Source organism: Kogia breviceps, chromosome 4, assembly GCF_026419965.1.
Source record: "Kogia breviceps isolate mKogBre1 chromosome 4, mKogBre1 haplotype 1, whole genome shotgun sequence".
Taxonomy (NCBI): Eukaryota; Metazoa; Chordata; class Mammalia; order Artiodactyla; family Physeteridae; genus Kogia; species Kogia breviceps.
The window spans coordinates 35,602,131-35,625,499 of NC_081313.1; the positions used below are offsets into that span (position 1 = coordinate 35,602,131).

The following is a 23,369-nucleotide window of genomic DNA, read 5'->3' on the forward strand; positions in this document are numbered from 1 at the left end:
ACAGAAGAGGAAAAAAATGAAGAAGAAAACTTTACTCCCACTCCCACCCACCAAAAAAATAAAAAAGGAAACAAACACATCAAACACAAATACTATAATATATGTGAATGTATTAAATTTCTCTATAAAGAGACAGATTGGAACAGAAGTCAACATCTCCCAAGTTACTGTTCATAAGAAAACATCTCAAACAAAAAGTCTCAGCAATACGGAAAATAAAGAGATGAGAAAATACATACCTAGAAAACACAAACAAAATTAAGCAGCTGTGGTAATCCTACCATCAAACACAATTTATGGGGGCTTCCCTGGTGGCACAGTGGTTAAGAGTCCGCCTGCCAGTGCAGGGGACACGGGTTCGTGCCCCGGTCCAGGAAGATCCAACATGCCACAGAGCGGCTAGGCCCATGAGCCACAACTACCGAGCCTGCGCATCTGGAGCCTGTGCTCCGCAACGGGAGAGGCCACAACAGTGAGAGGCCCGCACACCGTGATGAAGAGTGGCCCCCGCTTGCCGCAACTGGAGAAAGCCCACGCACAGAAATGAAGACCCAACGCAGCCATAAATAAATAAATAAATAAATAAATGTAATTTTAAAAATCCTACAATTTATGGAAAAAGACTTAGTGGGACTAAAAGGGATAAAGTATTCAAGTCATAGTAAAGTTATATAAGAAGATGCTTACATGTCAAATTGTGCTTCATGAATTAGGTCAAGTAGCAAAAAAAAGATAGATAGTCTGAATAATTTAATTACAAATTTTATTTCATATACAGGTCTAAAACTGTGTATATTACATAGAATACACATTATTTCCAAGTGTCTCTGGCTCATTTATAAAATTTAATTACACATTTACTCATTCACAAGAAAAACTTCAACAAAATCTAAAAAGTGGAAATGTTCAGGCCAAATTCTCTGACCACAATGCAATATATAATTCATCACTTTTAAACTGCTTAAAAGAAAAATAGTGACCTACTTAGCTCGAAGAAACTAAGCTTAAATGGTGGTGAAAATAATTCTGTTAGAGCCAAAAGACTTGCCTACTTTTCAAGTGTTTATGCTCTGTAAACATTTCAGGAAAGAAAGCAAAAGCTCAGAGAGCAGACTTTGTCTATCTGTTCACCACTATCTTTTAGCACATAGTGGATGCTCAACAAGTATTTATTGAATGAATTAAATAAAAATCATCATACACTGTATCTGTTATCCACCAGGTATTGCCTATTAAATGATTAAATGGCATTTAGTAAAATGTAGCATGTGTTCCTGGAAATCTCCATTTTTAGCAAGTGCGAATACCAGGTAATTCTTATGTTCACTAAACATTAAGAACTGCTAGGTTATAAGAAACCAAAATGAATGAAAACCAAGAAACATTACCTTTAAAGTCAAAAACAGTACAGCTATTATAATATTGTTCTGGCAGTTTTATTAATCAATGTAATGAGGCAAGGAAGGGATAGAGGGAGGGAGAGAGAAAATGTATCATTACCTTATCAGGAAGAAAACAATTACATTAGTTTGTAAGTGAAATGACTGCCTTTCCAAGAGAATAAATTGAAAATTATTAGAATTTAAGTTGCAAAAGGCGGCTAATTCGAGATAAATTATTAATATACCAGCAATAATCATAAGGGGAAAATACAGGAAAATGAACGTTCACAACAGCAATAAAAATTCAAATATCAAGGAAAAAACTAAATAGGTAATGCATGTGAAGAAAATGACAAAACTGTACTTTATCAATCAGCTATTTAGAGCTCTGGTGGCTTTGTGCTATGTTAACGCAGCTAAGTTGGAAGGACATTTCCCAGAATCCCCTTCCTTTTATAGTTCTTTGTAGTGCTGGCTACAGGAGACACTGTACATGGGACTTGGGAGGCAGAAGTGAAGCAGCAGCCACATTTTTTAACTCTAAAGGTTGGCGCCAGACGCACCATGGAGCTCGCACTTCTTGCTGCTGATCTGTCAGCTCACCTTGCTGGCATGAGCAAGCAGCTAGGCCTGCAGCTCCTTCAGCCTTCACCATATCTTCCTTCAGCTTCTCCAAATCCTGGGCCTGCATGTGCAGCCCCAATGTCAAGAGTGCCAGCCTCTCCTGCAGGTCACCCACAGCATCAAAACTGGATTTGGTGAGAGGCCAGTGCAGGTTCCATTCTGTCCTTGTTCTCATCCACATCTACCTTCCCCTCCCGACTTGCTGCAGCTTCAGGTTCAAAAACAGACTCAGAGGCAACGGTCTGCAGCGCCTGCCCTCCGAGCCCCATGATTACAGCAGGTCTAAACTTCTTATTCCTTAGCACGCAAAGTAGTTCTGCTCCTTTGATGGAACTTTACTGATCCAAGAGCCAGACCATTTTACTGAGGAAGAAGACAACATGGATGGTATTATCCTACTCAAATTAATCTATAAATTTAATGTAACTCTCATCAAAATCATAAATGGGATTTTCTTTTAGCAACTTCACAAAACATGTTCAGATTGGCTTTTTTTTTTTTTTTTTTTTGGGGGGGTGGTTTTTTTGTGGTACGCGGGCCTCTCCCATTGCGGAGCACAGGCTCCGGACGCGCAGGCTCCGCAGGCTCAGCGGCCATGGCTCACGGGCCCAGCCGCTCCGCGGCATGTGGGATCTTCCCAGACCGGGGCACGAACCCGTGTCCCCTGCATCGGCAGGCGGATTCTCAACCACTGCACCACCAGGGAAGCCCCAGATTGGCATTTGAAAGAGTAAATGCCAATAAACTTGCAAAAGCAGAGTAATATGAGTACTGAAAGGTAAATGCAAAGTCTGAGACAGGTCAAGTGTGTGTTTGGGGAAGGCAGAAATGTATGTATAATTCCAAATTGGTAAGGAACAATTATTTCACTCAGATCCTGTGTCAGGGTTCTTAAGTGCACGGAAGAGAAAGCACTCTAAGCAAAAGCAAAAACCATTAAAAGGATATTGGGAAATCACAGACTTGCCAGGTTTCAAGAACCAGGCTTCAAACTCTGCCTCAAGCACCTCAGTGAAAATGACACCAGACACCTGTGGTGAAGACCTCTGCCCTTGAGCCCAGCTTACACTGCCTGACCCATCACCAGATATTATCATTGGCATTGCTGCTAGGACTGCCCTATCTGCTGCTGTCATAAAAGATTCTTGGCGTATTTGTTTCTTTGCTCTCAAAATTTGGAGTTGGGCATTGGCTGGGCCTAGGTCACATGCCTGTTCCCTAGTTGCAAGGGAGGTTGGAAAAGATAGTATTTGGCCTTTTCAGCCTACATAGTAGAAGGTGGGCTCCTTTCTCCTTTTAGATGCATTAGATGAGGAATCTCGCAAATATACTATACTGAGCAGGATGACCAGTCCACAATGGTAATCGGTCTGTTACAAAAGGGTTTAATTGCTTATTACTGGAGAGTCAATCATAAGAAACCTGAGATTGGATCATCTGTGCAATGCTCAGTTTTATATGGTTGAGTTGTTAAATCAAACAATTTTACATTTCAAAATGTCACATTCCCATGGATTAGTTTTGTAATGCAGACCGTTTCTCTGGTTTAATTAAGAAAGGGAAGGGCTTCCCTGGTGGCGCAGTGGTTGAGAGTCTGCCTGCCGATGCAGGGGACACGGGTTCGTGCCCCGGTCCGGGAAGATCCCCCATACCGCAGAGCGGCTGGGCCCGTGAGCCATGGCCGCTGAGCCCGCGCGTCCGGAGCCTGTGCTCCGCAACAGGAGAGGCCACAAGAGAGACAGGCCCGCGTACCGCAAAAAAAAAAAAGGGGGGGAATCAGTTTCATTGACTAGATGCCTGAAAATTTTCCATGGTCAGATAGTGTTTGTAATCAGTTTGGTTATCAAATTTGGGATATTTATATGAATTTGTAAACAGACTTCTACATAGTCCAGCTAGCTAGACTTTTAGAGAGGAGCTCAAAATTATTTAAAAATACCGATAGACGTGACTATATAAAAATGTAGACTTCTGCATGTCAAAATTAAATACTAATAAATGGAGGAAATTTTGAACATTTATGATGGAAAAGATTAGAAGCCCTACTTTACTAAGGGCTTTTAAAACTAACAAAAAGAAAAAATACGTATCCCAATAATAACATGGCAATGTCTACGAAAAGGCAATTTGGAAAAGGAAGAAATACAAACGGTCAAAGAAAACTATTAAAAGATTTCAACTTTATTGGTAATCAATTGAATTTAATTTAAAACAATGAGATTTCAATGTAAGATCGACGAAAGATTGCTAATGATTTGTTTGTGGTGGGGAAACGATCACTCAGAGTATACTCTTCTAGCAGACAATTTGACAATATGTATCAAAAATGATTAATAAATTAGCAAACACTTGACTCAGGATTTCCAATTCTAGGAAATTATCCTAAGAAACTAATTAGATAAATACAAAGAGTTACACATGAATGTTCAGCACAGCATTGTTTATAATAAGGAAAAATTAGAAACTATGTGTCCAAAATACAGGACTAGTGAAATAAATTCCATACAATTATGCAGTCATTAAAAAAATACTTATTCCCATATTTGTTGACATAGGAAATGCTCAATAGATATTAAAATTTAAAAGGTAGCCTAAAAAATAATATGTAAAATATTACATTTTTGTTAAAAATATGTACATATGCATAAAAAATCTGGAAGTCTGTTCATTTGGCTTGTCTCTCACTGGTGGGCTTACATGTGATCATTACTTTTTTTCCCTTTTCTTTGATTTCATAAAAATTTTTAATGTCTTACTATCATGAAAACAAACCCAATAAAGCTCCTTTGAAAAGTCAGAAGTAATTAATAACTCAGACCATGACGCTAAACTTAGCTTCTTAAAAGTATAATTTTTAAAAATGTAGAAACATATTTATAAAATTATAAATATTAATAAAATATTAGAATATATAACATTAATAAACTTAATAAAATTGTATGCAAATCTCACAAGTCAAATTTATAGTAAAATATAAAAATAATGTATTTACATTTATGTATTAGTTGGTACATGAAAAGCCTATATGAAAGATTTCTTTATCTCCAGATTAAATAAACTTATGCAGGTTCCTTTAAGTTTTTTTATTAGTGTGAAGAATACTTGCTTTGCAGAGAACAACTATTTTGTTAATGACAATGGAATCTAAAACCATCCTCAAATTCTTAGTCATCTGGAAAAATGAAAATTGTTCTCTAAAGCACTAAGATTGAGTTATATAGTCTACAGATTCTTCCAGGATTAGGAAATAATGAGTTCAAGATACTTTCAACCAAGAGATATGACCAAAATGTAAAAGAAACCTCCAAGGTCATGAATCCTTTCCATATACCTTAGGATGTACAGTTCCACACATCATGAATCAGGTCTCTGCTTTGCAAAGTAAACATCTGACACCTGAATGGATAAAGAAGTCAATTTGTTTAAAGGCTCAGTGCATATAATTTTAAAGTTTATAAAATATTCCTTTGAACCAAAAATAATATCATTATCCACTTAGCTGGATGAGAACTGGGACACAGAAAGCTTGCATTAATGACCAAGCCAGAGAGGTAGAGCCGCAGAGCAATATCCCCTCCTTTGGTAAGCCGTGGCCTGTAAATTAGCCCTAAGAAGAAAGAAGGCCAGTCAGGTAGATGAGTTGTGAGGAGAATGTAGGCTGGGCACAGTAATACACAGAGGCCTAATAGAAAAGCTCTTTGACACTCAAACTAATGCTTCTATATGCATTTAATTGCAAATTTATTGTCAAGTCTCATCCTAGAAAGCAGACAAAAGGTCATTATACACGTAACTGCAAATTGCATGATGTCTCTATATAGCCATTTCATTACATCCATCTTCTTTTACTCACTAAACAATTTTTGTCATCACTAAATATATTTAAATGTACTCACCTAATGTTTTACTCTATGAGTTCAGATACAAAAAGGATCGAGTAGCTAATGAAGTGTCATGAGCAAAGTGAAACATGAAAAGATCACTTAAAGTATTTAAATGATGATCAAATTTAAAGCGACGTGAAAAAGAAAAACTTACTGTCTTCCAAATGTCTATATACTGTAGTAGTTTATGAATAGGAACAGATACACATAATGGGGCAGCACAAAATGCATTTTAAATGGAAAGTTTAAACAGCTTGCTTGATGAGAGAGGAACAAAAAGCTCACCTGAGCGAACTCAGAAGCAGATCCTTTCAGCCCTAGTCAAGCCTGCAGATGCCTGCAGCACTGCCAACATCTGGACTACAACTTCATGAGACCCTGAGCAGAACCATCCAGCTACGCCTCTTCCAAAAGTTCTGGCCCAAAGGTACAGTGAGATAATTACTGTTTACTGTTTCAAGCCTCTAAGTTTTGGGGTACAGTAATTTGTTATGCAGCATGGATAGCTAAAACAGTAGTTTCTCTTTTCAAGAAAGGTATAATTATGGTCCCAGAAACACACAGTTCCGACATCTATTCCACTCCAACTACTGATGCAGATATTTAGAGTAGATTCTGAGTATGAGAAAGTAATTTAATAGGTGTACTTCCTCTTATTTATTGTCTCTGACTAGAACACCTAAGTGTCCCATTTTTCTTCTCTCTGCTTCCTTTTTCCACTTCCTGCTCCTCCCGCATAAACAGAATGGACTCCAGAACCTCTTAAACTGTAAAATCCTTTATTTTACATATTCACTTTTGTTGGGCAAGTTCATTAAGAGCAGTAAATACAATTTTCTTAAACTTGTCATGAATGAAGTTAATGTGCTCAAGGTGTTTAATATTTCATTATACTAATACAGGGGGTAAGCAGGTTAGCAATCTTCAGCCTGTGAACTGAAGATATTATTTGGAATGATTTCTGCCATAACAGCCAGTTACCCAGATCATAAATGTCTCTCTCTGACTTGCGGGAGCCATTTTCGGCAATGGCTAAACTCTGCCACGCACCATTCCCATAATACTATGCCATTAACTATGGGGTCTTCAAAGTATACCTAGTAGTAATCCTACCTTTCCTTAACTCCACAAACACATACTTAGCCAGTTACTTTACACACTGTTGTGCATTGTTTGTTAATAATCTCTGACGTTATTTCTACCAAAAAATAAGACGTAGCAAATTCCCAACAGAAATGCCCTTTTCTGCTTCACCCCCTTCTCCCCACCGCAAACCCCATCACAAATATTTACAAAAAACTGAGGAAAAAGCACCGTCTAAAATCCGAAAACTGCCTTTATTATGCTTTACAAATAAGTCCTCTTCAATGATCTGTAGTTGCTGTGCAACTTAATATATATTTACTTTCTTTAATGCTATAGTACTCAAAAGCAGATGCCAAATCTAATTCAGCTAATTTGCAAAGAAAGGAAACACAAATCTTGCTCACTTTCACGGACACTTTTCGTAACCTGCTTATAAAATGTTTCTTTCCTATGACCATTACAAATACATACGATTCTGAATTTCAACATGTTTCAAGTCTTAGCAAATTCCCAAAGTTATTCTTTCTTAAGGTTGGCATGATTCAATAATTTTTAAAATGTCGATTAAGAAAATAGGTGAAAAGCCCTGGCGTCTGCAGGGAAGGGAGCAAGTTACAATCTCCACAATCACGCCTCTCGGGGGCCTGGGCGCCTTAAGGGCCCTCGTGGCTGGTAAGGTGGCAATGGGCAAGTCTGGCAAGATCCCTGGCACCCCGCCCAGAGCCAGGGAAACGCCAGGGGCGCGAAGCCTAGACGAGGGCTTGACGCCCATGGGATCTATAAGGCGCGACGAAGCAGGAAGGCCGTGCAGGGATCGCGCAGATCCCGGAGACACCGGCCAGTGTCTGTCGAGCACACCCCGCCTGCTCTCGGGTCCCACGCGACTGCCGCCCCTCCACGCCTTCCCCATCGGGAACCTGGATCTTCTAGGTGGTCCCCGCCTCCGGCCTGCCACCTCAGGACGCAGTTTCGCGGCGTCCACACAGTCCCCCTCCCGCTCGGTCCCTCGCTGAGGATCAGCTGCACCCACCGTCTGCTCCCCCAGCTGAAGCAAGCCAGGCGTGCGAACGGCGGCCCCGCCCCTCTACTCCCTCTTCTGTCGGTGCCATAGAGACGCCGGCCGCGGGCCTGAGCGGCTCCAGCCCGCGACGCCAGCCGAGAGGACGCCGGGATACTGGTTCCACTCTGACCGGCCAGGAACGCGGCTTGAGGGCTCTTAAGCCGAGGGGTTGGGTACCTCGAGTTCCCCTACCGTCGTGCTCCCCAAAAGGACACATTTGGGACGACGGGTGGTAAGTGAAAAGTGCCTTGTTGGTTTCCCTCTCTCGACCCCGAGGATTCATTCTCGGCTTAGCCGGCGCTGTCCACAGCGCACCCACGCGGCGGTGGGAAGCCGGGGACGCGAATTAACCTCACCGAATATGGGACGCGCGGGCTTCTGCCCAGAGGTGCCGCCGGCTGTCCCGGAGATGTAGAGATGTTTCCGACTTCTGCACGGGATCCCTTAGGGTGGGCGTAGGAGAGAGTTTTTCACTCCGCAAGACCCGGCGACTTTGCGGACCTGACGCTCCAGTGTGGCGCTCCACCGCCCCCTTGGGGAGCTCTTGATAATTACTCTTGGTGCTGTGCGGTGTACTTTGGGGGCAGCTTTTTCTTGTGGACAGCAGTGAGAAGGCTAGAACGCTTAATCATGACTACTGAATGCCCAAGAGTCGAAAAAAGAGACAACATAAAAGGAGGCTTGACTCTTATTAACTGGACTGACAAGGTGCAGCTTGTTTGGTGGGTCTGTGGCCAGTTCCCATCCCGACTCCCTGCCTCAGAGTGGTGGCTGCTCTGTGAGTACCAAGGAGACATCGAGCTTGACATGTGGCTCTAGTAAGCACTGGGCGAAAAGCGGGGGCTCAAAGAGGAAAATTTCTTTCTCCTTCCTACCTGGTTTCTCAAAACAAGTGTTGGATATAATGCAGGGCCGGCAATGGGATTATATTAAGTACACAGTTGAAGGAGACCACAGAAAATCCGAATCTTCAATTTCAAGCAAACTTGTAGGTCTTTCACGGAACCTTAAAGTGTGGCTTAGTTTCTGTTACAGAACTTTTCATTGATTGTCACACTCTTGGTTCTTGGCCAACGGGAAAGACTCAACTGAGGGAGGAAATTATACGTATTTTACCTGCACAGCTTAAAAGCTTATTAAAAATATTACTGAACACATTAACCACAATATTGGGTGCTTTTAGTCATGTTAAAAACAATTTTTTTCTGTCTGAATGCAGTAACAGTTTGGCATTACCCTTATGGCAGCATGGGTGCATTTCTTATAGTCTAGGCTTTCTAGAGTTATTTACGGACAACGTAGGTGGTTTCCTGCAACCAAAACGGAACTTAGTTTCTCTGTGGACAGTCTGCAGCCCACAGGGACTGTTCATTACACAATACATACTGAGTGCTCTCAATATTCCAGGCACTATGCTTGGTAATAAGACTATAAAATAACTTTATGGAGCTCAAGTTCTAGTGGAGGATATAGACCACAAAGAAGTTGGATGTTTGAAATATGTGCTCTAAAGGAAGTAAACATGGTGATGTAATAGTAACTGGGGGAGGCCCCTCTGAGGCAGGGAATGTTTGTGCTGAGACTTAAGGTGGCAGGGAGCCCATTGTGAGAGGAGCCCATTCAAATTGCTTACATTACCTCTCCTAACCTACTACACTCAGCTTGCTTTGCTCTCTCTATTTTTCTCGTTGTTTCCTCTGTTGCTTCTTCTCTTTTATGTGAAGAGACTGGTCTTTTCAAGGAATCAAAAGTTAATTTGAACATTTCTGATTATATCTGGTATAATCTTTAAGTCTTTTTATTTGTTTGTTTGGTTTTTTTTTTTTTTTTTTTTTTTTTTTTTTGCGGTACACGGGCCTCTCACTATTGTGGCCCCTCCCGCTGCGGAGCACAGGCTCCGGACGCGCAGGCTCAGCGGCCACGGCTCACGGGGCCCAGCCGCCCCGTGACACGTGGGATCTTCCCGGACCGGGGCACGAACCCGCGTCCCCTGTATCAGCAGGCGGACTCTCAACCGCTGCGCCACCAGGGAAGCCCAAGTCTTTTTAGATGTATGGTTTTGTTCTTTCCCAAGAGACAGCTGTAATACATATAGCACTTTTGGTGAGCTCATTCCTGTTTTGGTTTCATACACTTTGTAGCATAAATCTTTGGAGATGTTCAAAACAAATGAAAATATGTGGTACATGAGATAGTCCAGATAAAATTTAGTCTTAGCTAAAGTGCTCGATTCTTAGCTTGAAGCAATATTGCCCACATTAAGGTTTTTCATTTTGTTATTTTTTTAAAATTTTTTAATTTTATTTATTTATTTTTTTAACATCTTTGAGTATAACTGTTTTACAATAGTGTGTTAGTTTCTCCTTTACAACAAAGTGAATCAGTTATACATATACATATGTTCCCATATCTCTTCCCTCTTGCATCACCCTCCCTCCCACCCTCCCTATCCCACCCCTCTATGTGGTCACAAAGCACAGAGGTGAACTCCCTGTGCTATGCAGCAGCTTCCCACTAGCTATCTAATTTACATTTGGTAGTGTGTATATGTCCCTGCCACTCTCTCACATCGTCACTGCTTACCCTTCCCCCTCCCCATATCCTCAAGTACATGCTCTAGTCTGTGTTTTATTCCCCTCCTACCACTAATCTCTTCATGACATTTTTTTTTCTTAGATTCCATATATATGTGTTAGCATACGGTATTTGTTTTTCTCCTTCTGACTTACTTCACTATGTATGACAGACTCCAGGTCCATCCACCTCATTACAAATAACTCAGTTTCATTTCTTTTTATGGCTGAGTAATATTCCATTGTATATATGTGCCACATCTTCTTTATCCATTCATCTGTTGATGGACACTTAGGTTGCTTCCATGTCCTGGCTATTGTAAATAGAGCTGCAATGAACATTTTGGTACATGAGTCTTTCTGAATTATGGTTTTCTCAGGGTATATGCCCAGTAGTGGGATTGCTGGGTCGTATGGTAGTTCTATTTGTTGTTTTTTAAGGAACCTCCATACTGTTCTCCATAGCGGCTGTATCAATTTACATTCCCACCAGCAGTGCAAGAGGGTTCCCTTTTCTCCACACCCTCTCCAGCATTTATTGTTTCTAGAGTTTTTGATGATGGCCAATCTGACCGGTGTGAGATGATATCTCATTGTAGTTTTGATTTGCATTTCTCTAATGATTAATGATGTTGAGCATTCTTTCATGTGTTTGTTGGCAATCTGTGTATCTTCTTTGGAGAAATGTCTATTTAGTTCTTCTGCCCATTTTTGGATTGGGTTGTTTGTTTTTTTGTTATTGAGCTGCTTGAGTTGCTTATAAATTTTGGATATTAATCCTTTGTCAGTTGCTTCATTTGCAAGTATTTTCTCCCATTCTGAGGGTTGTCTTTTGGTCTTGTTTATGGTATCCTTTGCTGTGCAAAAGCTTTTAAGTTTCATTAGATCCCATTTGTTTATTTTTGTTTTTATTTCCATTTCTCTAGGAGATGGGTCAAAAAGGATCTTGCTGTGACTTATGTCATAGAGTGTTCTGCCTATGTTTTCCTCTAACAGTTTGATAGTGTCTGGCCTTACATTTAGGTCTTTAACACATTTTGAGTTTATTTTTGTGTGTGGTGTTAGGGAGTGTTCTAATTTCATACTTTCACATGTAGCTGTCCAGTTTTCCCAGCACCACTTATTGAAGAGGCTGTCTTTTCTCCACTGTATATCCTTCCCTCCTTTATCAAAGATAAGGTGACCATATGTGTGTGGGTTTATCTCTGGGCTTTCTATCCTGTTCCACTGATCTATATTTGTTTTTGTGCCAGTACCATATTGTCTTGATTACTGTGGCCTTGTAGTAGAGTCTGAAGTCAGGGAGCTGATTCCTCCAGCTCCATTTTTTCGTTCTCAAGACTGCTTTGGCTATTCGGGGTCTTCTGTGTTTCCATACAAATTGTGAAATTTTTTGTTCTAGTTCTGTAAAAAATGCCAGTGGTAATTTGATAGGGATTGCATTGAATCTGTAGATTGCTTTGGGTAATAGAGTCATTTTCACAATGTTGATTCTTCCAATCCAAGAACATGGTATATCTCTCCACCTATTTGTATCATCTTTAATTTCTTTCATCAGTGTCTTATAGTTTTCTGCATACAGGTCTTTTGTCTCCTTAGGTAGGTTTATTCCTAGATATTTTATTCTTTTTGTTGCAGTGGTAAATGGGAGTGTTTTCTTCATTTCACTCTCAGATTTTTCATCATTAGTGTATAAGAATGCCAGAGATTTCTGTGCATTAATTTTGTATCCTGCTACTTTACCAAATTCATTGATTAGTTCTAGTAGTTTTCTGGTAGCATCCTTAGTATTCTCTATGTATAGTATCACGTCATCTGCAAATAGTGACAGCTTTACTTCTTCTTTTCCTATTTGGATTCCTTTTATTTATTTTCTCTGATTGCTGTGGAACTTCCAAAACTATGTTGAATAAGAGTGGTGAGAGTGGGCAACCTTGTCTTGTTCCTGATCTTAGTGGAAATGGTTTCAGTTTTTCACCATTGAGAACAATGCTGGCTGTGGGTTTGTCATATATGGCCTTTATTATGTTGAGGAAAGTTCCCTCTATGCCTCCTTTCTGCAGGGTTTTTATCATAAATGGGTGTTGAATTTTGTCAAAAGCTTTCTCTGCATCTATTGAGATGATCATATGGTTTTTCTCCTTCCGTGTTGATATGGTGTATCACGTTGATTGATTTGCATATATTGAAGAATCCTTGCATTCCTGGAATAAACCCCACTTGATCATGGTGTATGATCCTTTTAATGTGCTGTTGGAGTCTGTTTGCTAGTATTTTGTTGAGAATTTTTGCATCTATGTTCATCAGTGATATTGGCCTGTAGTTTTCTTTCTTTGTGACGTCTTTGTCTGGTTTTGGTATCAGGGTGATGGTGGCCTCATAGAATGAGTTTGGGAGTGTTCCTCCCTCTGCTATCTTTTGGAAGACTTTGAGAAGGATAGGTGTTAGCTCTTCTCTAAATGTTTGATAGAATTCACCTGTGAAGCCATCTGGTCCTGGGCTTTTGTTTGTTGGAAGATTTTTAATCACAGTTTCAATTTCAGTGCTTGTGATTGGTCTGTTCATATTTTCTATTTCTTCCTGGTTCAGTATCGGCAGCTTGTGCATTTCTAAGAATTTGTCCATTTCTTCCAGGTTGTGCATTTTATTGGCATAGAGTTGCTTGTAGTAATCTCTAATAATCTTTTGTATTTCTGCAGTGTCAGTTGTTACATCTCCTTTTTCATTTCTAATTCTATTGATTTGAGTCTTCTCCCTTTTTTTCTTGATGAGTCTGGCTAATGGTTTATCAATTTTGTTTATCTTCTCAAAGAAGCAGCTTTTACTTTTATTGATCTTTGCTATTGTTTCCTTCATTTCTTTTTCATTTATTTCTGATCTGATCTTTATGATTTCTTTCCTTCTGCTAAATTTGGGGTTTTTTTGTTCTTCCTTCTCTAATTGCTTTAGGTGCAAAGTTAGGTTGTTTATTTGAGATGTTTCCTCTTTTTTTTTTTTGGTGGTACGCGGGCCTCTCACTGTTGCGGCCTCTCCCGTTGCGGAGCACAGGCTCTGGACGCGCAGGCTCAGCGGCCATCGCTCACAGGCCCAGCCGCTCCGCGGCATGTGGGATCCTCCCAGACCGGGGCATGAACCCATGTCCCTTGCATCGGCACACGGACTCTCAACCACTGCGCCACCCGGGAAGCCCTTCCTGTTTCTTAAGGTATGATTGTATTGCTATAAACTTCCCTCTTAGGACTGCTTTTGCTGTATCCCATAGGTTTTGGGTCATCGTGTCTCCATTGTCATTTGTTTCTAAGTACTTTTTGATTTCCTCTTTGATTTCTTCAGTGATCACTTCGTTATTAAGTAGTGTATTGTTTAGCCTCCATGTGTTTGTATTTTTTACAGATCTTTTCCTGTAATTGGTATCTAGTCTCATAGCGTTGTGGTCAGAAAAGATAATTGATACAATTTCAATTTTCTTAAATTTGCCAAGGCTAGATTTGTGACCCAAGATATGATCTATCCTGGAGAATGTTCCATGAGCACTTGAGAAAAATGTGTATTCTGTTATTTTTGGGTGGAATGTCCTATAAATATCAAGTAAATCCATCTTTTGCAATGTATCATTTAAAGCTTGTGTTTCCTTATTTATTTTCATTTTGGATGATCTGTCCATTGGTGACAGTGGGGTGTTAAAGTCCCCTACTATGATTGTGTTACTGTCGATTTCCCCTTTTATGGCTGTTAGTATTTGCCTTATGTACTGAGGTGCTCCTATATTGGGTGCATAAATATTTACAATTGTTATAGCTTCTTCATGGATTGATCCCTTGATGATTATGTAGTGTCCTTCTTTGTCTCTTGTAATAGTCTTTATTTTAAAGTATATTTTGTCTGATATGAGAATTGCTACTCCAGCTTTCTTCTGATTTCCATTTGCATGGAATATCTTTTTCCATCCCCTTACTTTCAGTCTGTAAGTGTCCCTAGGTCTGAAGTGGGTTTCTTGTAGACAGCATATATATGGGTCCTGTTTTTGTATCCATTCAGCCAGTCTGTGTCTTTTGGTGGGAGCATTTAATCCATTTACATTTAAGGTAATTATCGATATGTATGTTCCTATTACCATTTACTTAATTGTTTTGGGTTGTTCTTGTAGGTCTTTTCCTTCTCTTGTGTTTCTTGCTTAGAGAAGTTCCTTTAGCATTTGTTGTAGAGCTGGTTTGGTTGTGCTGAATTCTCTCAGCTTTTGCTTGTCTGTAAAGGTTTTAATTTCTCCATCAAATCTGAATGAGATCCTTGCTGGGTAGAGTAATCTTGGTTGTAGGTTTTTTTCCTTCATCACTTTAAATATGTCCTGCCACTCCCTTCTGGCTTGTAGAGTTTCTGCTAAAAGATCAGATGTTAACCTTATGGGGATTCCCTTGTGTGTTATTTGTTGTTTATCCCTTGCTGCTTTTAATATGTTTTCTTTGTATTTAATTTTTGACAGTTTGATTATTATGTGTCTTGGCGTGTTTATCCTTGGGTTTATCCTGTATGGGACTCTGTGTGCTTCCTGGACTTGATTGACTATTTCCTTTCCTATATTAGGGAAGTTTTCAACTATAATCTCTTCAAATATTTTCTCAGTCCGTTTCTTTTTCTCTTCTTCTTCTGGGACCCCTATAATTCGAATGTTGGTGCGTTTAATGTTGTCCCAGAGGTCTCTGAGACTGTCCTCAGTTCTTTTCATTCTTTTTTCTTTCTTCTGCTCTGCAGTAGTTATTTCCACTATTTTATCTTCCAGGTCACTTATCCGTCCTTCTGTCTCAGTTATTCTGCTATTGATCCCATCTAGAGTATTTTTCATTTCATTTATTGTGTTGCTCATCGTTACTTGTTTCCTCTTTATTTCTTCTAGGTCCTTGTTAACTGTTTCTTGCAATTTGTGTATTCTATTTCCAAGATTTTGAATCATCTTTACTATCATTATTCTGAATTCTTTTTCAGGTAGACTGGCTATTACCTCTTCATTTGTTAGGTCTGGTGTGTTTTTATCTTGCTTCCTCATCTGCTGTGTGTTTTTCTGTCTTCTCATTCTGCTTATCTTACTGTGTTTGGGATCTCCTTTTTGCAGGCTGCTGGTTCGTAGTTTCCTCTGTATTTGGTGGCTGTCCCCAGTGGCTGAAGTTGGTTCAGTGGGTTGAGCAGGTTTCCTGGTTGGGGGGGCTAGTGCCTCTGTTCTGGTGGATGAGACTGGATCTTGTCTTTTTGGTGGGCAGGTCCACGTCTGGTGGTGTGTATCGGGATGTTGGTAGCCTTATTATGATTTTAGGCAGTCTCTCTGCTAATGGATGGGGCTGTAGACCTGTCTTGCTCTTTGTTGGGGATAGGGTGTCCAGCACTGTTCGTTGCTGGTCCTTGGGTGAAGCTGGGTCTTGGTGTTGAGATGGAGGTCTCTGGGAGATTTTTGCCGTTTGATATTACGTGGAGCTGGGAGGTCTCTTGTGGACCAGTGTCCTGAGGTTGGTTCTCCCACCTCAGAGACACAGCCTTGACACCTGGCTGGAGTGCCAAGAGCTTTAATCCACACGGCTCAAAATAAAAGGGAGAAAAAAAATAGAAAGGAAAGAAAGGAAGGAAGGAGGAAGGGTGGGAAGGAAGGGAGAAAGGAAGGAAGGAAGAAAGGAAGGAAGGGAGGAAGGAAAGAAGGAAGGAGGGAAGTAGGAAAGAAAGGAGGGAAGAAAGAAAGGGAGAAGACAAAATAAAGTAGGATAAAATATAGTTATTAAAATAAAAAATAATTATTAAGAAGAAAAATTTCTATTAAAGAACCCCCCCCCCCCAAAAAAAAAGGGTTGGTTCTAACCCTAGGACAAATGGTGAAAACAAAGCTATACAGACAAAATCTCACTCAGCAGCACCCACATACACACTCACAAAAAGAAAAAAGGGGAAAATAATAGTATATCTTGCTCCCAAAGTCCACCTCCTCAACTTGGGATATTTCGCTGTCTATTCAGGTTTTCCACAGATGCAGGGCACTTCAAGTTGGGTGTGGAGCTTTAATTCGCTGCTTCTGAGGCTGCTGGGAGAGACCTCCCCCTCTCTTTGTTCGCACAGCTCCTGGGGTTCAGCTTTGGACTTGGCCCCGCCTCTGCACGTAGGTCGTCCGAGGACGTTTGCCCTTCGCTCAGTCAGGACGGGGTTAAAGGAGCAGCTGATTCGGGGGCTCTGGCTCACTCAGGCCAGGGGGAGGGAGGGGTACGGATGCGGGGCGAGCCTGCGACGTCAGAGGCCGGCGTGACGCTGCACTGGCCCGAGGCGCGCCGCGCGTTCTCCTGGGGAAGCTGTCCCTGGATCCCGCGACCCCGGAAGTGGCGGGCTGCACAGGCTCCCTGGAGGGGCGGTGTGGAGAGTGACCTGTGGTCGCACACAGGCCTCTTGGTGGCGGCAGTAGCAACCCTAGCCTCCCACACCCGTCTCTACTGTCCGTGCCGACAGCCGCAGCTCGCGCCCGTTTCTGGAGCTCCTTTACGCGGTGCACTTAATCCCCTCTCCTCGCGCCCCAGGAAGCAAAGAGGCAAGAAAAAGCCTCTTGTCTCTTCGGCAGCTCCGCGCCCGTTTCTGGAGCTCCTTAAAGCGGTGTGCTTAAACCCTTCTCCTCGCGCACCAGGAGGCAAAGAGGGAAGAAAAGGTCTCTTGCCTCTTCGGCAGCTCCAGACTTTTTCCGCCCCCCCGAACTCCCTCCCGGCCAGCCGTGGTGCACTAACCCCTTCAGGCTGTTTTCACTCTGCCAACTCCAGACCTTTCCCTGGGATCTGCCCGAGCCTCAGCTCCTGGCCCCCGCCCGCCCGGCGGGTGAGCAGACAAGCCTCTCGGACTGGTGAGTGCTGTTCGGCACCGATCCTGTGTGGAATCTCCCCGCTTTGCCCTCCTCACCCTGTTGCTGCGCTCTCCTCCGTGGCTCCCCATTTTGTTATTTTAAGATCTAATTCTCTTTTCATGGTTCTACTGAAAATTCCTTGGAGTAGAAAGACTAAATATCAAATGATCAATGTACACAATTCTGCATAAGTAAAATGAAAAAAACTTGATTAATAGTGAATGCTCTATAAGACAAAAGAGCAACAACTACAGTTTTATAAAATTTTTTCTCAAATCTGAGATAAGAAATTGTTCAAATTTTTAAAATAGTTCTTTATTAATAAAATACATATTTTAAAATTTACAAGTTAGGTAAAATACCTCCAAAGTTAAATGTCATTTCTCATATAATCATTGTACAGAAGTCATATATATAATTTCTTGGCTTTCTAGTAATTTTCTACCAGTCACTTGAAATAACATCCTCAAGGTTTAATAATATATTGTAATAATTCCATATTTCACCTTTTAGAGTTTGATAGAAGACAGTCAATATCCTGAAGGATTTCAGAGGTTTTTTTCAGTGCCACTGATACACTCTTTTCATTAACTTCTTTTAGCAAGGTTTCTGAAGATTTTGGTTTACAATGATCGAAAGACTGTTCATTTTTCTTGTTAGAAATCTGGCTTAGGACACCACTGTTCTCCAATAATACTAAGTTGCTTAGTTAAGGAGCTTTTTCCCCATGTTTTTCATTATAATTGTTTTTAATTCAGAAAGCCTAGCCTTCATATTAAAATATTATTTCTCCATTGGGAGGAAGATCTCTTGGATTCATAATAGAGTTGGGACTTCAGAATTTATCAAATCTATCCCTTATAGATGAAGAAACTAGTTAAGACTATAAGAGGGGGAAAGGAAAAGAGAGTATGTATGTCTGTATTTGGATGGAAGTTTGGTGACAGGGAAGAAATAAAAATTAAAACCTCAGTAACATTTCTTTAAATGAAGAAGTGATATGGGAATAAAAGGGAACCAAAGTAGGAGTAAGAGGAATATAAACAATCTGTGTAGGGCATTTTTAACTTAAAGCATCTAGAGTGAAAAGAATCTGTCCTCTGTTGCAGAGCTACTTTATTATTTGAATAGGATTATGGAAAAATAACAGGATAAAAGAAATTTAGATGAGTGGGAGAGGAATGTACAGAACAAAAGGTTTAATAAGAAAAAGAAGTAAGAGTCCAGTCCAAGCTGGTGATGTCGGAGGTTACTGAACTCGCCTCTTCCCACAAATGTGACACTGAATCTACAGATACACACGGAGAAATTCTCGCTGTCAGAAATCCAGGAGCTACCCGAGTGACTCCTATACACTGAGTGAATAAGAAAATATCCACAATTAAATGGGTAAGAAAGGTTGAGACACACTTTCACTATAAACCCTACCCTTAGCACAATAGGGGGGAACTCACAATTCCCAGCTTCTCCCTGAGGAGTAAACGGTTTGACCCAAGATCTAATGCTCCAACTTTTAAGACTTCTAAGTGTGGGACAGGCCCCTAAAACTCCTAGCTCTGAGTAGACAGAAACACCCATCTCCCAGTCTTTCCCTCAAAGAGGGCTATTTGCATACTTTAAAAGCTGCTGCCTGAGGTATGCCTATTTGCATGTTTTAAAAGCTTCTAATTTAGCAGGTACCTAGGGGCTGAATGTGATCCTCCCTGGAGACTCAGGAGGCCAGCAGATGATATCTCCACATTCTTTCTCTGGCCTACTCAAGGTTGCTGCTATCTCCCTGGAAGGAGCTTATACACAAAAGAAAGTATCAATGAAACAAAGAGCTGGGTTTTTTTTGCAAAGATAAAATAGACAAACTTTTAGCTAGACTTATCAAGAAAAAAAGAGAACTCAAATAAAATTAGAAATGAAAGAGGAGAAATCACAACCAGTACCACACAATACAAAGGATCATAAGAGACTACTATGAACAATTATAGGCCAACATATTGGACAACCTAAAAGAAATTGATAGATTCCTAGAAACATACTGAATCCAGACTGATTACTAGTAAGGAAATTGAATCAGTAATCAAATACCTCCCAACACAAATGGTTTCACTGGTGAATTCTACTAAATATTTAAACAAGAATTAATACCAATCCTTCTCAAACTCTTCCAAAAAATGGAACAGGAGAGAATACTTCAAAACTAATTTTACACGGCCAGGGTTACCCTGACAACCAGAACCAGATAAAGACACTACAAGAAAAGAAAATTACAGGCCAATATCTCTGATGAACATAGATGCAAAAGTCCTCAACAAAATATTAGCAAACAAATTCAACAATATATTAAAATGGTCATACACCATGATCAAGCAGGATTTATTCCAGGGATACAAGGATGGTTAAACATATGAAAATGTGGTACACCACATTAACAAAATGAAGGATAGAAATCATATGGCAATAGATGCAGAAAAACACTCAACAAATTGGGTATAGAGGGAACATACCTGAACATAATAAAGGCCATATATGATTAGCCCACAGCTAATATCATATTCAACAGTGAAAAGCTGAAAGCTTTTCTTCTAAAATAAGAAACAAGACAGTAATGCTCACTCTCAACCCCTTTTATTCAATATAGTACTGGAAGTCCCAGCCAGAGCACTTAGACAAAAAAAAAGAAATAAAAGGCATACAGATCAGAAGGGAAGAAGTAAAGCTGTCTCTATTTGCAGATGATATGATATTATATATAGACTATGCTAAAGTCTCCACCAACAACCTGGTAGAACTAATAAATTTAGTAAAGTTGCAGGATACAAAATGAATATTAAAAAATAAGCTGCATTTCTATACATTAATAATGAATTATCTGGGCTTTCCTGGTGGCACAGTGGTTAAGAATCCGCCTGCCAATGCAGGGTACATGGGTTCGAGCCCTGGTTCGGGAAGATCCCACGTGCCATGGAGCAACTAAGCCAGTGTACCACAACTACTGAGCCTGAGCTCTAGAGCCCATGAACCACAACTACTGAGCGCACGTGCCACAGCTACTGAAGCCTGTGTGCCTAGAGCCCATGCTCTGCAACAAGAGAAGCCACTGCAGCGAGAGGCCTGCACACCGCAACGAAGAGCAGCCCCTGCTCAACGCAACTAGAGAAAGCCCGTGCGCAGCAACGAAGACCCAACACAGCCAAAAATAAATAAATTTTAAAAATAAATTTATAAAAATAAATAAATAATGAATTATCAGAAAAAGTAATTAGGCAAACAACTCCATTTACAATTACATCGAAAAGAATAAAATACCTAGGAATAAATTTAAGCAGAAAGGTGAAAGATCTGTACATTGAAAACTATAAGACATTAGATGAAACATAATAAGACACAAATAAATGGAAAGATATTCTGTACTCATGAATTGGAAGAATTAATATTGTTAAAATGTCCATACTACACAAAGCAATCTACAGATTCAATACAATATTCAATGTATTGAACAATACAAAATTCCAATGACATTTTTCACAGAAATAGAACAAACAGTACTGAAATTTGTATGGAACAAAAAAAGACCTCAAATAGCCAAAGCAAACTTGAGAAAGAAGAACAACGCTGTAAGTTTTCTGATTTCAAACTATAGTAATCAAAACAGTATGACATTGGCAAAACCCAGAAATATAGATCAATGGAACAGAATAAAGAGTCCAGAAATAAAGTCACGTATGTATGTAATGGTCAATTAATTTACAAAAAACAGCCAAAAATATACAATGGAGAAAGGATAGACTCTTCAATAAATGAAGTTGGGAAAACTGGACCTCTACCTTACACCATACACAAAAGTCAACTCAAAATGGATTAAAGACTTCAATGTAAGACCTGAGACCATAAAGCCCCTAGAAGAAAACATAGGGTATAATAAACTCCTTGACATCAGTCTTGGCAATGACTTTTTGACACCAAAAGCAAAGAAAACAAAAGCAAAAATAAACAAGCGGTACTTGTCAAACTAAAAGGCTTTTTTGCACAGCAAAGGACACCTTCAACAAAATGAAAAGGTAACCTATGGAATGGAAGAAAATATTGCAAATTATATATCTGATAAGAGGTTAATATCCAAGATATTCAAACAACTCATACAACTCAATAGCAAAAAAAAAAAAAAAAATTGATTAAAAAATGAGCAGAGGAACTGAATAGGTACTTTTCCAAAGACATACAGATGGCCAACAGGTACGTGAAAAGGTGCTCAACATCACTAATCATCATGGGAAATGCAAATCAAAACCAATGAGATATCACCTCACACCTGTTAGAATAGCTATCATCAAAAAGATAAGACATAACAAGTGTTGGTGAGGATATGGAGAAAAGAGAGCCCTTGTGTACCTTGGTAGAACTATAAATTAGTACAGCCACTGTGGAAAACAGTATGAAAGTTTCCTCAAAAAATTACAAATAGAACTGCCATATGATCCAGCAATCTTACTTCTGGGTATATATCCAAAAGAAATGAAAACAGTCTATTGAAGAGACAGCTGTACTCTTATGTTCACTGCAGCATTTTTCACAATAGCCAAGATATGGAGACAACCTAAGTGTCCACTGTTGGATGAATGGATAAAGAAGATGTGGTACATATACATACACACAATGGAATACTACTCAGCCATGAGAAAGAAGGAAATTCTGCCATTTGCAACAACACGGATGGACCTTGGGGGCATTTTGCTAAGTGAACTAAGCTAGACAGAGAAAGACAAATACTACGTGGTGTCACTCATATGTGGAAGTTTTTAAAAAGTCAAACTCATGGAAACAGAATGTAGACTGGTGGTTGCCAGGGGCTGGGGGTGAGGAAAGAGGGAGAGGTTGGTAAAAGCATATGAACTTTCAGCTATAAGATGAATAAGGTCTGAGGATCTAATGTATAACATGGTGACTGTAGTTGATAACACTGTTGTATGACTGAGGTTTGTTGGGAGGGTGGAAATCAGATGTTCTCAACCCCCACCCCTGGGAGGGGTGGTGAGATAGAGGAGAGGAGGAAGATAGATATGTGAAGTGATATATGTGTTAATTAACAAGATAGGGTGATCCTTTCACAATATGTATGTGTGTCAGGCCACTATGATATACTATTTAAGTATCTTACAATTTTTTCAATTATATCTCAATAAAGCTGAAATTTTTTACAAACAATAGTATATAAAAATCCTACAAATTTTAAAAAAGAAAGAAGTCAGAGATAGTTCTCAGTTATAATTTAGAATATAATTATATGTGTGAAAGTCTCCATAGGATATCTTAACCCTAGTTCACTGTCCTTTGCTGAGTTAAACCCAATGAAAAGTACAAATGCTAACATGATGTACCTCCTACAGACAAGATACATCTTAAATTACAATCTTAAATATTATTCAATAAAGCTCTGTAATATATAAGTATGGATTAATGTAAAGTACAGAGTCATGAATTAAGCCTACAATGGAAAGGGAGAAATTATGCAGGACAATACCTTCTGTTTAAAGGATACAGTTAAACTTCTGTATCTTTTCAAGTTCAGAAGCCACAGACCTGTGCAAAAAAAAAAAACTCATGTTAGTTGTCTGATTCTTTTATATACACAATATTTCAAATGAGCATACTTAATTTTTTTTTCATAAAGGTTAGAATTTTTGACATAAGAACCTAGAGGTTAAGAATTCTCTTTATATTGGCTTTATTTAGCAACAAATCACCTTGACTCAACTGATGCTTACTGAGTGCCTTTCATGAGTAAGGCAAGTGGATAAAAGTCCTCCACCTCCAGGACTTTTGAATTAAGTATTGCGGTTTGAAGGTAATGGGCCTTCCTGCTACAACTCAGTACTGACGTGGCATATCTTCTACTTTCGTCCTCAAGGTTTC

The 23,369-nt window shown here is 39.9% G+C and overlaps 2 protein-coding genes and 1 long non-coding RNA gene across 5 annotated transcripts in view; 1 reads left to right on the top strand and 2 right to left on the bottom strand.

Annotated features, from left to right (window-relative positions):
* TMEM267 (transmembrane protein 267) overlaps nucleotides 1–8,052 on the bottom strand; it is a 30,514-nt gene extending 22,462 nt beyond the window's left edge. The window contains exons 1-3 of the mRNA XM_067030959.1: nucleotides 8,007–8,052; nucleotides 5,338–5,402; nucleotides 1,986–2,369 (exon numbers count right to left, since the gene is read on the bottom strand). The gene's annotated coding sequence lies outside the window, so the exon portion shown is untranslated. The remainder of the gene's footprint in view (nucleotides 1–1,985; nucleotides 2,370–5,337; nucleotides 5,403–8,006) is intronic.
* The window catches only part of LOC131754868 (uncharacterized), a 97,163-nt gene that overhangs the window by 49,865 nt on the left and 23,929 nt on the right, over nucleotides 1–23,369 (top strand). Inside the window, exon 1 of one of the 3 annotated variants that reach the window (XR_010840123.1) lies at nucleotides 8,086–8,268. The exons of the other annotated variants lie outside the window; for them this stretch is intronic. This is a non-coding gene — a long non-coding RNA (uncharacterized lncRNA). Of the gene's footprint in view, nucleotides 1–8,085; nucleotides 8,269–23,369 lie in introns of those variants that run through there. 3 annotated transcript variants of the gene reach the window in all.
* C4H5orf34 (chromosome 4 C5orf34 homolog) overlaps nucleotides 17,762–23,369 on the bottom strand; it is a 29,264-nt gene continuing 23,656 nt past the window's right edge. The window contains exons 12-13 of the mRNA XM_059060888.2: nucleotides 22,996–23,036; nucleotides 17,762–18,161 (exon numbers count right to left, since the gene is read on the bottom strand). Coding sequence (XP_058916871.1) covers nucleotides 17,968–18,161; nucleotides 22,996–23,036 — 235 coding nt within the window. The 3' untranslated portion in view covers nucleotides 17,762–17,967. The remainder of the gene's footprint in view (nucleotides 18,162–22,995; nucleotides 23,037–23,369) is intronic.